The following is a 13,165-nucleotide window of genomic DNA, read 5'->3' as shown; positions in this document are numbered from 1 at the left end:
GGGGGGGTACTGGGGGAAAAAAAATATGGCCTTATTGATTTGCTAAAAAAACAAAACAAAAAAAGCTCTGTAAAGATTTGAGGTTTGTTGAGAATCTTTTCTATTATGCTTTTAAGTGTTTACAGTAGTTGTCGCTGAACATGGTAACGGAATGCTTGTGTTGTTCAGAAACTGCCTGCCAGTTCCTATGACCCTTTTGTAACGTCACCCTCATTGTCACGTGTCGTCTAGCATAGCACCGTGCGTCTCGTTCATTACGTTCCACTTGTGTTGATCCCCGAGCCTGGGTGAGAGGCCGGGTCTCGCAAAGCGGAGGCGGTTCAGCCAGGTGTCACAGAGGGCCCAGAACTTTTACCTTTCAGCATCTTTCAGCGTTTGAAATATGCGTTTCCAGATGGGATTGACAGAGTAAAGGCTGGAAATCTTATTATACCTGGCTGATTTGTGTCCTCTGCTTTGTGAGAAATGTTCTCCTGGACACTGTAGTCTCACCAGGCAGGCCCCCAGACTACTTGTATTCTACTTTGGCACATTCATGCTTCTAAATGCTTAAACTGGTGTAGCTGTTGAACATGAGGAATATGAACGTTTCTCACGGAGAGACGACTTGCCGTCTCCGATTGACTCCTGTGTTTGCACAAGGTGTATTTCATAAATGTAGAAAATGTTTTTTGCCCTTGTCTAAGAATGTTCTTACGTTAGCGAATACACCAACATGATTTGCCATGAATCTGATCTGCTATTATCTTGATAAGTATTTAATATAACATTTAATAAAGTGACCAAAAGTATAACCGGTGCATGTGTTGGAGTCTTTTTTTTTTCTTTTTTTTTTTTTTATTAAAGGGATTGAAGTACTTGCCACTGATTCACCTCGCTGAGTTTACAAAGAGGAATGCTGGTTGCACATTTGTTCTCTCTGATTAGCTCCACCTTGATGATCGCTGCATGTTATGCCTTATTAGACAGGAGAGTTTGGGTGGAGACTGATGGGGAATAATACACAGGAAACAAATGCACAACTAATAGGCAGGAAATGGTTTTGATTGCATTTTTGTGAACCGTGCATATTTGCTTTCTTGCCAAGTGTTACAGAATTGTTACCACTTACATTTGTCTTTGTTGGAGTACTGTGCAAAAAGTCCCGAGCCACCTGCCATTTCTTTATATTTGGTTTGGAAATGGGTAAAAGAGATAAAGAAAAATGAGGCAAAGCAGTTTGTACAGTTCTAACAAGGTTTATTTAACAAGGTGTGTTTGTTATAAACACCTTTATTCATTAACACAGCCTGACCAGTCTCAGGCAGTTTTCTTGTATATTCTTGAAGTCATTTTCAGGAATAGTTCTCCAGGCTGCTTGAAGGACATTCAAAGCTCTTCTTTTACTGCTGGCTGCCTTTTGTTCCCTTCTCTGCAAAGTGAGACCAAACTGCTTCAATAATGTTGAGGTCCGGGCTCTGAGGAGGCCAATCCATGACTGATAGTGTTTCACTGTTTTGTAATCCGGGTCTGCTTTTGCTGCATTGTCAAATGCAGCCCCAAACCATGACAAAGCCTCCACTGTGGAGACACTCGTGGTTGTTCTTTCATACATATTGACAACAATTTGAACTAACCATTTCAAATTTGAATTCATCTTTCCATAAAAATCAGCTGCCACTGGTTTTCAGTCAATCTTAAGAACGGCTTCAAATGGGGGGGGGAAAAAAAAGCCAATAATACGCCAAAGAAGAACTTTAAAAGACCTTCAGAAAACCTGGAGAACTATTACTCAAGACCAGAGAAAAATACAAAGTGGTCTGGCTCCTTGAACTGAGGTGTGGCTCAAGACTTTTGCACAGTAGTGTAAATCTGAAGCTACAGTCAGCAGCTACTTACTTTATAGTGTTTTTGCTATGATAACCTAAAGGTGATGGTGGGGCTATTGGGTTGAATATGGTGTATGACGTCAACTTACTACGAGGCAAATTTTCAGGCTTTATGCTAAACTAAATGAACTGCCTCCTGGCTTCAGCTTCCTATTTATGACAGATATGAGAGCGGTATTCGTTTTCTTAACTTATTCTTGGCAAGAGAGCAAATCATTTCCCAAAATTTACGGCTATTCCTTTAACAGCTGGGACGCTGATTCATCCTGATGCAGCGTCCCTGTATTTCACACCCACAGCAAAGTGCCTTTTGTCCCACTCTCTTCTCCCTTCAATCTTTCATCTATTTTTCCCCTCTGCTGGTATTGTTTTCATTTCTCAGCCTGCCAGGGTTTTCCCCCTGCATGTCTTTGACTTTTCCATTCCCTCCCCCCCAGGGGAGCTTGCTCTCCCAGCTTACAGATATCTGCCAGTGGAGAAACATTACAACTATTGCAGATGTTGAAATGTTGATCCCATCCTCACTTAACTTCAGAACCACCACTCCAGGTCTGCAGCACATCCCTGCTGGTTCTCTGCGCACCGCATGCAGCTGTTTCTGTCCGTTGAAAAGACCCGCTGTAGGGCCAGACCGTGAGGCCCCTGCAGTGAATGACCAATCACTGCTCTTAATCCACGCTGATGTGTAAAGCCAATTAGGGATCCGGTTGCATAAGGAATCTGATTTTGTATGGTGGATGTAGGCTGGCTAAGACCTCATGGAGACAGAGCCTGTGCACATTACTTGATAATGTAACCCTTCACTTGGTAAGGGGTTTACGAGGGCAAATTGGTATGGGAAAGAATCTGACATTTTTTTTAATTTATTTTTTTAACCTTGTATTCCTTCTCTCTTGGCATTAATGTCAGTGAAAATGTTAAAGTGATAGAAGCATCTAAAAGTGAAATATTTTGCCACAATAGGCTGAAATAACAGGAAAGACATGCAGGATTCACATATCTGGTTTTAATTGGTACAGACTTTAATGCAAGCAAAAATGGTCTCTCACAATGTCGTCGCGATAGCAGGACAATTTTATTGTCACGTTTCATTGCAGTTCTTCATTTTTTGTTTGCCTTTTTTGGTGTCAATTCAGTAGAATCTGCAGTCCAGATAACTTCAAGTTCATTACAAAATAAAGTCTTTGCAATAAATAAATATATAGATTTACATTTATACTTTATATGTAGAAAATAAATATATTGTACATCTCATAAATAGGAACACCCATATGTACACCTCAGCTGCTTGCATTTTTAATAATGTTCCCCGATGCTCTGAACATTACAAGTCATCATCCTTAAAAAGAACACCCATTTCTTTAGTCTTCACAACCCCAGTCGGAGAAGTGCTTTTAGCCCGAGCTTAACTGCTTTTGTTTTTTGCATATTAAATTCCCATAGCTTTTTTGTGTTTGTTTGAATTTAATCTGATGTTTAAACTCAGACCAACCGAGCGTGACGCTGAGACTTGGGATGTGCAGTAAGTGCAGTTCGATTGATCCCAGAGTCGGAGACATTATTCCCATCCTTTGTCTTTTATTTGAAACAAAACTTGCTCGTAGCTAACTCAAAGACAATCTCGTCACATATCCCAAACTACCGCTTAACAAACATGTAGCACAAAGTTTGCACGTCTCTGCTGTATATGTGGAATGTGCTTTCCTTCCCTCTCCTTTACATTTAATGTTGCCATAACAGTGTGCACACTGTGACATCATGCAGGGATTTATGTCCTTAGCTCCTAAAAGTCACTTCTCATTGACTGTTCCTTGTCCCGGCCAAAACCATCAAGAGCGACCACTCCCATTTTGCCTCTTCAGTATCTACACATGAACCTCTGTTATGCATTTATAGAGAAAACATGGCACCTGATTTGATTTTCCTGATTCAGCCACAGCTGGGCAGTCATGAGGGCCTCCTTTGTCCATGATAGCAGTGGTTTTATAAGAGAGTTTTATCTCCTCTCTGAAGTCCGCCGCAGATGATGCAAACATGGTAACCTCAGGTGGGGGGTGAGGGTAAACAGTTCTGTACCAGGTCCAAAATATCCGCAATATCCCTCCCCCGCCCCCTCATTTTTGTCTTTTTCTTTTATCTCTGTTCCTTCAGAAATAACCAGCTCTCCCAGTGTAAGCACTGGTCACCTGTACTGGAATAAATCCCTGAATTCCTGAGGGATCTTTTCAATCTCCACCGGTCTGGGTAAGAAGTGGGTGAGCTTCTGGTGTTTTTTAGTCCTGCCGCCCTCCCTGGGCGAACCATCTTTGTTTAAAGCCACATAGTAGAAGCGCCCCGTGTCCGTGTGCCTGTACCGAGTTGAAGCATAGGTGTTGTACCAGTTCTCCTCAAACTGCTCCCTGAACACACATTCTTTTGTCAGCTTCTTCTGCAGGAGAGGAAACAACATGTTTGAAAATGCAGAAAACATTTGCAAAAAAACGCAGTCAAGACTGAGCTTCGCATGCAGATTCCTCTCCTCTTGATGCACCAGCTTATGTCTGTCATTAACTATTGTACACTGTGCACTTAGAAGTGGAAATGAACCAGTGGAAACTCATTTAGGCAGGTGCTCATTATGACAAAAGGAGCGAAGTCATTACGAGCGGATTTTCACTTTATGCTCCGCAGACCTGTTAACCTCTCGTTGTGCATGGAGAACTATTCCCCTCCCTGTGATGCAACGACAACGCCAAGCGGACGTCTTCCACCCCCACCTCTGAACCAAACATGCACACACACATATATACAGAGCAGCTTTCAAAGCCTCAGCCTTCACTGACAGAACAGCATGAGCGATGGCTGTGGGTTCAGCAGGTGAGAGCATGCTGGCTGGGTGATGGGTGGGAACAATAAGAGACATCAGTGTTTGAGCTGCTTTCCTGCCAAGACCAGTCAGCCTCTGCTGGTCTGTAAAGAGGGTCGAACCCTGTCAAGTAAAAGGTTTTCAGCGGAGGACCACTTCTGAATGTTTGCTTGCTCTTTTTCCTTTTTTGTGTTTTTTGGTAGAAAATACATCTACAGAACATGAAATATTTCTCATTCTCTGCCTTTAACACACTCAGAAGCATCTGTGCGAGACTGCCGTGTTTTATTCCAGAAGCAATTTTGTTGATTGGCTGTCAGGCTCTGCTTGGCTGCGGCTGTGTGGCGAAGCTGTTGTCTGTAAACACAGCCCAGAGGGCACATGACTGGGCCAGCTCCATCCTAATACACACACACACACACACACAGGTGTGCACATCCTCTCTCAGACACACACACACGCAAACCTCATTGGATCAAACGCTTGTCATGGTCTGGTGGTTGTTGGACGGAAGCACCCTTTTACCCGTTATCCTCCCCTCCCTGGCCCCTCAGACTCATACATGTCTACATGGCTCCCTCTGTCAGTCAGATGACTCAGTCAGGTGTGCAATTACCCCCAAATCACTGCCTCCCACCACCACCCCGGGTCAAAGCTCCAGGATGGGAGCCAGACTCTGATAGTATGCAGTAACAATATCTGCACTTTCCACATAATGGCCGTGCTTAAAAGTAGCCTCTGTTCAAAATGCTCGGGGGAGGTGCGGGGTAGTCTGAGCCCTGAGAGGCCCCCTCAGGTAATGCCCTGGGACACCTGATACAGGTAAAGCCTCACATACTTCCCCTTCATTGTCTTCATCTCTTCCCTTTCCTCTCCCTGTGACGGCAGGTATGCACCATGTGTCGGTCGGAAAGAGAGGCTGTTGGAAAAACTACCAGATCTCTCTTCTATGTTTTTTACAGCACTGCAGGTCAAACTCAAGAGCAGGGAGGTGCAATCTCCACCAAATTCACACACAGCTCACATCCAGAGTAACGTCAGCCCTTCCCGTCTCCACTTTGGGAAAATATGTAAATATTTCTGCATATCTCAAAACTAAATGAAGTGGTCGGTTTTCGCTCTGAAAGCTGATTATCCTCGACTCCCCTCACACAGAAAACAAGTGTAAGTAATAGGAAACATACTTGTTTTGTCTGACTGTGCTTTTGCCCATCTGCTGCATATGGGAACCTTGTTAAACGTTTTGATAGCTCTGTAGTGACATGTGTTGTAGAAAAAAAGAAAGACACATGAATGAAGGAAAGTTTAATTCCTTGGGAATGACTAGGCGATAGTATATTCTTTAAGAGAGGTTGTCGGTGAGGGGTGGTGAAGTGAAAGGAGGGGTTTTTGACTCACCGACCCATAGAGCTCTCCTTTCTCATTCATGCCGAGGTAGAGTCCAGCGTCCACCCCTCTGATGCTCACCAGACCTACTGCTATACTTATGAACTCCAGGATACCTGAGGTCAAACACATAACATGGAAACACTGGTGAGACAAGCCCACAAACTCAGTGTGATCACCCCTAAAGAACGCAAGCAGGTGGCCTCTTTTAATCTGACTGCAGACCAGTCCTTACTGTCATTTTATGCAAAATCCTGAAGCTATTCCAGACTTCATTTGAAAATTTGCCGTTTTAAGGCCATTAAGCAATCGAAGGGCTGCCTCTCCTTCTACCTATGAGATTTTTAATAGCTTATAAATGCGCTCATCCTGTCTTTGGGACTTCCCCCGCAGGCTGTGAAGTCGCTTTTATGAAGCTGAGACGTGGGTTACTTGTTTAGTGAACCGCTGACTCGGAGGAAGTTACAATAAAGCGAACATCTACATCAAAGGCTGGGAAACAACTGGTAAAATTAAAAGCCACTGTTGATGCGGAGGTTAGTCAGAGAGGATCCAGCTGCCTGTGCTGACTGGCAGAGAGGCCAGCTTACAGCCACCTGGTCCCCATCTCCGCGACTTCATCCCATGTCAGAGGATGACATAGAAGATCCTTCTCATTTATTTATTTATTTATTTGAAGAGGGGTGTGTCCCATACCCCTCTAATCAAAACCACGCAGGTCTCACAAAGATCTTTGCACTTTAAATCTAAGCGAAGCCAGAAACAAACACGCGGACCACCCATGTCTCTAAAACCGGCTCGTTTGGGCTCAAGTTTGAACATTAAACCTTCTCTGAATTCCGCAGTGGTCACGCTTTAATTTAGAGATATTCCGCCTTTCCCCCCCTTACCCGTTTTCGCCCGGCCTGCACCTGTGACGAGTCTGCGCGAGACATGTGCGAGTCTGCCCTCTGACCTCGTTTGATTCGCGTGTCGCGCGAGCCGCACACAGTTTTTTAAACCTTCTACTTGTAAAGTTAATACAAACATAATAAAAACAGGCCACGAGACTAGAATTAAATCAAGTACTGTTATTTTTTAATGATATCATATACACCTGTGTTTCCTGCTGTGAAATAACGTCTGTTAACGAGAGAAAACCCTCTGACCTGCGCGCGCGAGAGCCTGTAAGCCTGTTGTTGCTGTCGCTGCAGGACGCGCGCGCTCGCTGCTTGTTTGCGCCTGATTAGAGACACCTGTGGCCCACGCGCAGCGGGGATTGCCAGAAAAAGGTGTGTGCCCTCGCGCCAGGTGACAGTGACGCACGAACGAGTATTCACCGGGGACGCTCAGAAGAAACTTCTTGATAAAACCCCTTCTTAACTGGGTATATATGTATGGGGGAAAATTGACCCCTTTCTCATTTACAGTTTTGGAGATAAATGGGGTATTAAAAATAGTTCGGTAAAGATTAAAATGAAATTCTGTCTCCAAATAATAGATCGAAGAATAAAGAAATACTGACCAAACCTGCTGTGGTCCTGTCTTGTCCCGTGCACTGTGCCATTGGGGAATATCTCTAGCTGGAAGCCGGTCCTGCAGTAGAGCTGCCGCCGCCTCAAGATCCCTTTGAGGTGGCCGAAATCTGTGGGCGACCCGCGCTGCACTCTGCCTTCAATCTGCCCCAGTCGCTCATTCAGCCCTATGGGGGACTCTGTTACGGGCATAGTCCCCACCGAAGAGAGAGTGCTTTGTAAATCCAAGCCGAGCGTCCCCAGAACACTCACGACCTCTGCCATTGTGTGCACAGCTGTCAAATTAAACGACGGTATTTTGGGATGTAATCGGTAAATTCAGGAAGGAGAGAAAAGTTCACAGAAGTCCGGTCCATGCACGCCAAAAAGCGTACCACGCAGCGCGCCGTTGCTCCTCCAAATCAGCGCAGTCCTCTCAGTTTATTGATGGTGCTTTGCTGCAATCATGAGTTTGATATCTGTGTTTATCAAATAGAAAGACTCTATTATATACATGCTCCCCACGCATTCTCACATTGGATATTCAGACACAAGCCACGCCTGGCTGGCATCCCTTCTTACGCGCATCAGTTTGCTTTACTTAATGTGCACTTTCAGTCCAACTTTTTTTTCTTCTTTCTCTCTACTTGTGATGGTGCCGCTGTCCGTGCGTGCGTGTCTCTGCCCTCTCAGAGAGCCGTATCTGATCCTCCGATCAAATAAATCCTGGTCAAGAAGTATCTTCTTCGAGTAGTTCCCCCGTTTTGCGCTCCGTGGCTTTCGGATAAAACCGCACCGCTTGTTTCAGGGCAGCAAAGTCTGGTAAAAGTTTGTGGAGCGGAATCAAAGATCACCATGGCCAAAAGACAAATGACAGCTGGCGTAAAGCCGAAAATGCACCATAAGTTGTGAGAACTACTTCACCACAAAGCCAATCCATAATGTATACTGACTGGGTTTTGAGTCACACCACAGACTCCTGGAAGCCACAAAGGAAAACCGCAAAGAAACATTCACCCCCGCCTCTCTCTCTCTCTCCACATCACACATCACACACACACCACACACACACACACACAACACACACACACACACAAACACACACACACACACACACACACACACACACACACACACACACACACACACGCACACACACACACACAAGATTATCAAAATAACCTGTGCATACTTTCGGAGTAATCCAACCTCCCGCACAAGTTTCAGTGCCAACCACTGCAGTTGGAGCTTTTCACGAGAGCATTTTCTCCACCTCCTCTTGGAAGCAGGTGCTTCCTTGCCCCTCTGCACAACGTTTGCAGCGTGCTTCAGCGAAACCAGGAGCTTAACCACTTCTACTACTGGCAAGGAAGGGGTGGGGGTGTAAAAAAAAGAAGAAGAAGGAAAATCCAAATGTTGATGACATGTAGCATTAAATGTGACTGGTGCAGAGTCTTAAACAGTCACTTTAGCAGCACAGAAAACTTCTAAATACATCAAGAGAGTAAGCACCAAACACCACAGATAGCCATTCTCGGGGAGGAAATATTTCTGCTTCTTACTTAATTAACTAAAAGTAGCAATAGTCAGAAGCTGTTAGATGTCAGAGTAGTAGAAGTAGTAGAAAATGTATTAAATTATTGCTCCAAGTTCCTGTAGGCTGTGCCTGGCCAAGACTGTGCATTCTTCATCTTCAGTTAAATTAGTCTTAAAGACAGTCGCATGTTTTAGATGTAAAATAACAATCTGAAAAGCAACTAATAACTACAGCTGTCAAATAAATCAAGAGGAGCACAATATTTGATGTTTGCCATCGTGCCCGTGAAAAAGAACACAGAGAAAGTTACAGCAGGACTAATGAATAATAGGTGTAATTTATGGCTCTGAATGGGGATTTTTGCATCTATCCTGGGCACAATGGCACTACAGGTCCTAACGTGTAGCTGGGGGGGGTAGGGGGGGCGCCGAGAGAGAGAGAGAGAGAGAGAGAGAGAGAGAAAAAAACAAAGCTGTTTGGTGAAGACTGTATTCCTGTTCGAAGATCAAAACTAAACTCCGGGAGCGTTTTAATTAGTTCACTGTTCTTGAGATATCAGTGACAGCAGGATGGGTTTAGAAGGAAGGAGAGGGGAGTGATTACATGAATAACATCACTTAACTATTAAGGTGTGTTGTTTTAGACCTCCCTCAAGCTGCTTTCAGAAACCCCCGTCCTGAGGGGGAGTTCTCACCTCAGAGCTGCTCATCACAGGCAGCAGCAGCAGCTTCCCTGTAGAGAAAGGGGATTTATGACAGTGTCTCACTTCCAATGAACAGTGACGGACAGCGTGTTAAAATCACCCAAAGTGTGTATGATTGTTTTGATGTCACTGTCAGGCTTTAGATGGATCTCTTGGCTTCTTGTTTTTTGGGGCTAATTTATCAGCTTTTGTGGCACTGGCGCAATCTATTTTGAAGCAGATGTTAGCGGCTTTCAGAGTTTCTCGGAGTGGGATACAGTATGATTGACCTTCCAAAGCATGCAAGCCTTTTTCACTGCTACTAATTATGCCTCCATAAATCTTAGGGGTGTGTCATGGCTGCATTGAAGTCAGAGGAGGGACAGTGGCTTTCAGCTGGTGCAGGATATGAAAGGTGGTAGGGGTGATAAATGCCCATGGGCCTCTGCTTGATGAATTGGGCAAAAAGGGGTTGATGAGGAGTCACTGATGGGCAGGCTTTATGTGAACAGACACCAGGGCCCTCGCTGCCGAGGAGGATGAAAGGAGAATTGGTCTCAGCTAAAAGGGTGGAAGGAGAAGGATTAAAGAAAAGGGGGAAGAGGAGAAAGAAAGTGACTGAGCAAGAATAACAGAACATTAAAAGGAAACACACTTTTCCTCCCTCCCCACGGGCCTCCTCTGATTTTCGCTTGGTGTCCATCACCTCTGTACAAAACTGAAATCAATCTATGTTAGAATAAAAATGTAGTGGTGGTAAATTTTGATTTCTTCTACTTTTTTTTTTTCTTTTTTGGTAGCTATTAGAGCTACATCTGTTGCTGGTCTGCCATATTTTATAGTTGACATGGCAGATTTATGGCTGCAGATGAAAAAAAAATCCAGAGTCAAAATGTTCCCATATGCCGAGAACCTGCAGAGGATATAGAAATGAAGATAATGACCTCAAGTGCATTAAGCTACAGCTTTGAAGTTGCTCTCCCGTGAGTCACAGAGAGAGAGAGAGAGTCAGAATTGAAAATGAAGTTACACTTGCACTGGGAACAGGGGGGCTAATAAGCACCTCACCTGTTTATTTGGATTAGAGCAACTTCTTATGTGTCCTCCTCCAAGAGGTGAACAAAGGCCTGCAAGGAAAAGAAATGCACAGACTGAGGTGTGCTTAATTTGATTATGAATCTCTCCGGAGATGCTTGCCAGAGTCATTATTGAAGTTTAATGTTTTTCTTATGATACACAAGATACATTTTCATGCCCAGATTTAGGTGGGAAGACTAAAGCAGGTCTCACAGTAAACAGAATCAAGCAGCTGCTTAGCTTAGCACAGAGCCGGTCTGGTTGCCTAGGATCTGAAAGGCCAAGAGATCAGTAACAACATCATCAACAAAAGTAGATTTTTATTTACAATAATAAATCTAGTGTGCTTTTTGAACCGTCAGTCTCATGTGCACAACATGAGTAAACACTGCCTGCTATCGTGATGTGATACGCGAAACCAGTTCCTGATAGCATGTGCGCTATCCTCCATGTCTGCGTCTAATCCCGCCTTCGAATCACATCTGCGAAATGACTCATGAAAGGTTTTAAAATGATCAGAAACACAAGGCGCTGAAAGTGGCGCAAAAAAAAGAGAGAGGAAGGGGAGGAAGACAGAAGAATATGGAGGTAAGAATCACTAGATTGTAAATATAAAATTAAACGCGACAGTAGCGCTTGTTGCTTTCTGCTGTTTGTAGGAGTCTTTCTTCTGAGCTTATTAAATACCTGCAGCTTCTTTGGGGTTACCTGCAGCTGTAAGATCCACACACAGAATGCCAATCTTACAGTCCGATCGTTTGTTACGCAGCGGACATCTTCAGGTTATGATATGAACTCATTACAGCTGTTGGAGGCCACTGCTTTCTGATCTTGCCTAGGGCATCAAAACAGCTAGAGTCAGCCCTGGCTTAACATGAAGACTGGAAACAAGAAGAAACAGATCTGCTGGCTCCATTTCCCCCACCATCGCCTCAGTTCCTACCATGTTATGTCTTGTTTGCTTGATCGCTACAAAAACCCGAGTTTCAAAATAACACAGGGTTCACGGGAGGTTACGTGCTGGACTACGTCTTGGCCAGAGTCACAGTGGAGCCTCTTCACTCTGACGGATGCTCAGTTTAGAAGAAGACCTCCAGCTTCTTATGATGGCACACAGATCTAGGATCAGATTCCTCAAAACCCTCTCAACTTTACCCCAGTGAGGGCATTTAAAAAAAAAAAGGCTGACTCAGTATAAGACTGAGGCCTCATATCGCATACTGCTCAGCTAATGAGGCCGCTAAAGGGGTCAGGACCTCCCGTCTGCCTGGACGCAGAGCTGGACAACTGTAAGTGTAAAGAAAGGCTGCGAAGCATAAGCCTTAGAGCAGAGCTACAAACATCCAGAGAGAGAGAGGGGATATCATCTGTTCTTATTTTACCTTTTGTCAACCAGCATGTGGAAAATGATCTTCACTGCGAGTTATTTGCAGAGCTGGATTCCATGTTATTTCATTCCCTAGCAGAGACATAACAGAGAGGGTCTCCTCTTTCACACAGGTGGTCCTTCAGCCTTGTTCAAGGGCGCTGTGTGCGCTGGGGCAGGGTTGGGAGAGTACACATTGGGGGGGAGGACTAGGGCAGGCATGGGGGGGGTGGGGGCACAGACAGATGCGAATTTAGGTAATGGTGTAACATTTCAGCGCCTGCTTTCCTTGGCCACCCCATGTAAAGATAGTGTTAATTAATTTGTTTGCTTTGCTTTCAAGCACTAACGAATGGAGCCCTGTAGGTTTTGAGAAGCCACTTGTATGCAAGGGAAACGGTCTAAAACCAACATTTGTTATACAAATTGCTTACATATGTTCTTGGGAGAGGGGAAAAAAAGATCCTTGTTATGACACCAACAGAGACGTCCCTTTTTTTTTAAACCGAAGGGAAAACCTTGGTAGGAATACTTCAAGTTTGTCTCTAACATTTTGGTTTAGCAGTTAATTATCCATACTCCAAACTTGTGGTTTTTCTCTTTTCATCAGAGGCCTGACTTAACTATAAACTGGAACACTAAAAGTTGTGTTTCGTGGAATAAACTTCCTTCTTATCCATGATACAAGGAGCAGAGTTCTAAGTTTTTTCCTTCCTCGATGTTCTTTGGCTCAGTCTTCCTTATCACGAGTGGACATTTACAGCATTATACTGGACCTGATTCTTGCTGATTTAATTGTGCTGTTGCTTTGAGCGAGTCCCCGTCACCCAAGTGATGCTCCACCTGTCCACCCGTGCTGAGGTGCGGTGTATGAATACCAAGAACAGCGTTTAAGCTGTTTCTCAGCTCTG

At 44.4% G+C, this 13,165-nt stretch overlaps 1 protein-coding gene across 1 annotated transcript; it reads right to left on the bottom strand.

Moving 5' to 3' along the window:
* Positions 1–2,928: 2,928 nt before the first annotated feature.
* Positions 2,929–8,580, bottom strand: fgf16 (fibroblast growth factor 16). Its single transcript, XM_005921241.2, has 3 exons — positions 7,604–8,580; positions 6,112–6,215; positions 2,929–4,296 (listed from the first exon to the last, which is right to left on the bottom strand). The coding sequence occupies exons 1-3, from the start codon at positions 7,875–7,877 to the stop codon at positions 4,051–4,053; spliced, it is 624 nt and encodes a 207-aa protein (XP_005921303.1). The 5' UTR covers positions 7,878–8,580; the 3' UTR covers positions 2,929–4,050.
* Positions 8,581–13,165: the final 4,585 nt, after the last annotated feature.

This window comes from Haplochromis burtoni, unplaced genomic scaffold (genome assembly GCF_018398535.1).
Source record: "Haplochromis burtoni strain Fernald_Lab_line unplaced genomic scaffold, NCSU_Asbu1 Contig_10, whole genome shotgun sequence".
Taxonomy (NCBI): domain Eukaryota; kingdom Metazoa; phylum Chordata; class Actinopteri; order Cichliformes; family Cichlidae; genus Haplochromis; species Haplochromis burtoni.
Note: the sequence above shows the minus strand (reverse complement) of the source record. Positions and strands in the feature narration are given on the sequence as shown.

Excerpts from the sequence above, each read along its gene's own strand:
- fgf16 (XM_005921241.2), bottom strand. The coding sequence starts at position 7,877 with ATGGCAGAGGTCGTGAGTGTTCTGGGGACGCTCGGCTTGGATTTACAA. Across the intron at positions 6,216-7,603 it reads ACAGGACCACAGCAGGTTTG|GTATCCTGGAGTTCATAAGT; the intron begins GTCAGTATTTCT and ends GTTTGACCTCAG. Across the intron at positions 4,297-6,111 it reads AAGGAGAGCTCTATGGGTCG|AAGAAGCTGACAAAAGAATG; the intron begins GTGAGTCAAAAA and ends CCTCTCCTGCAG.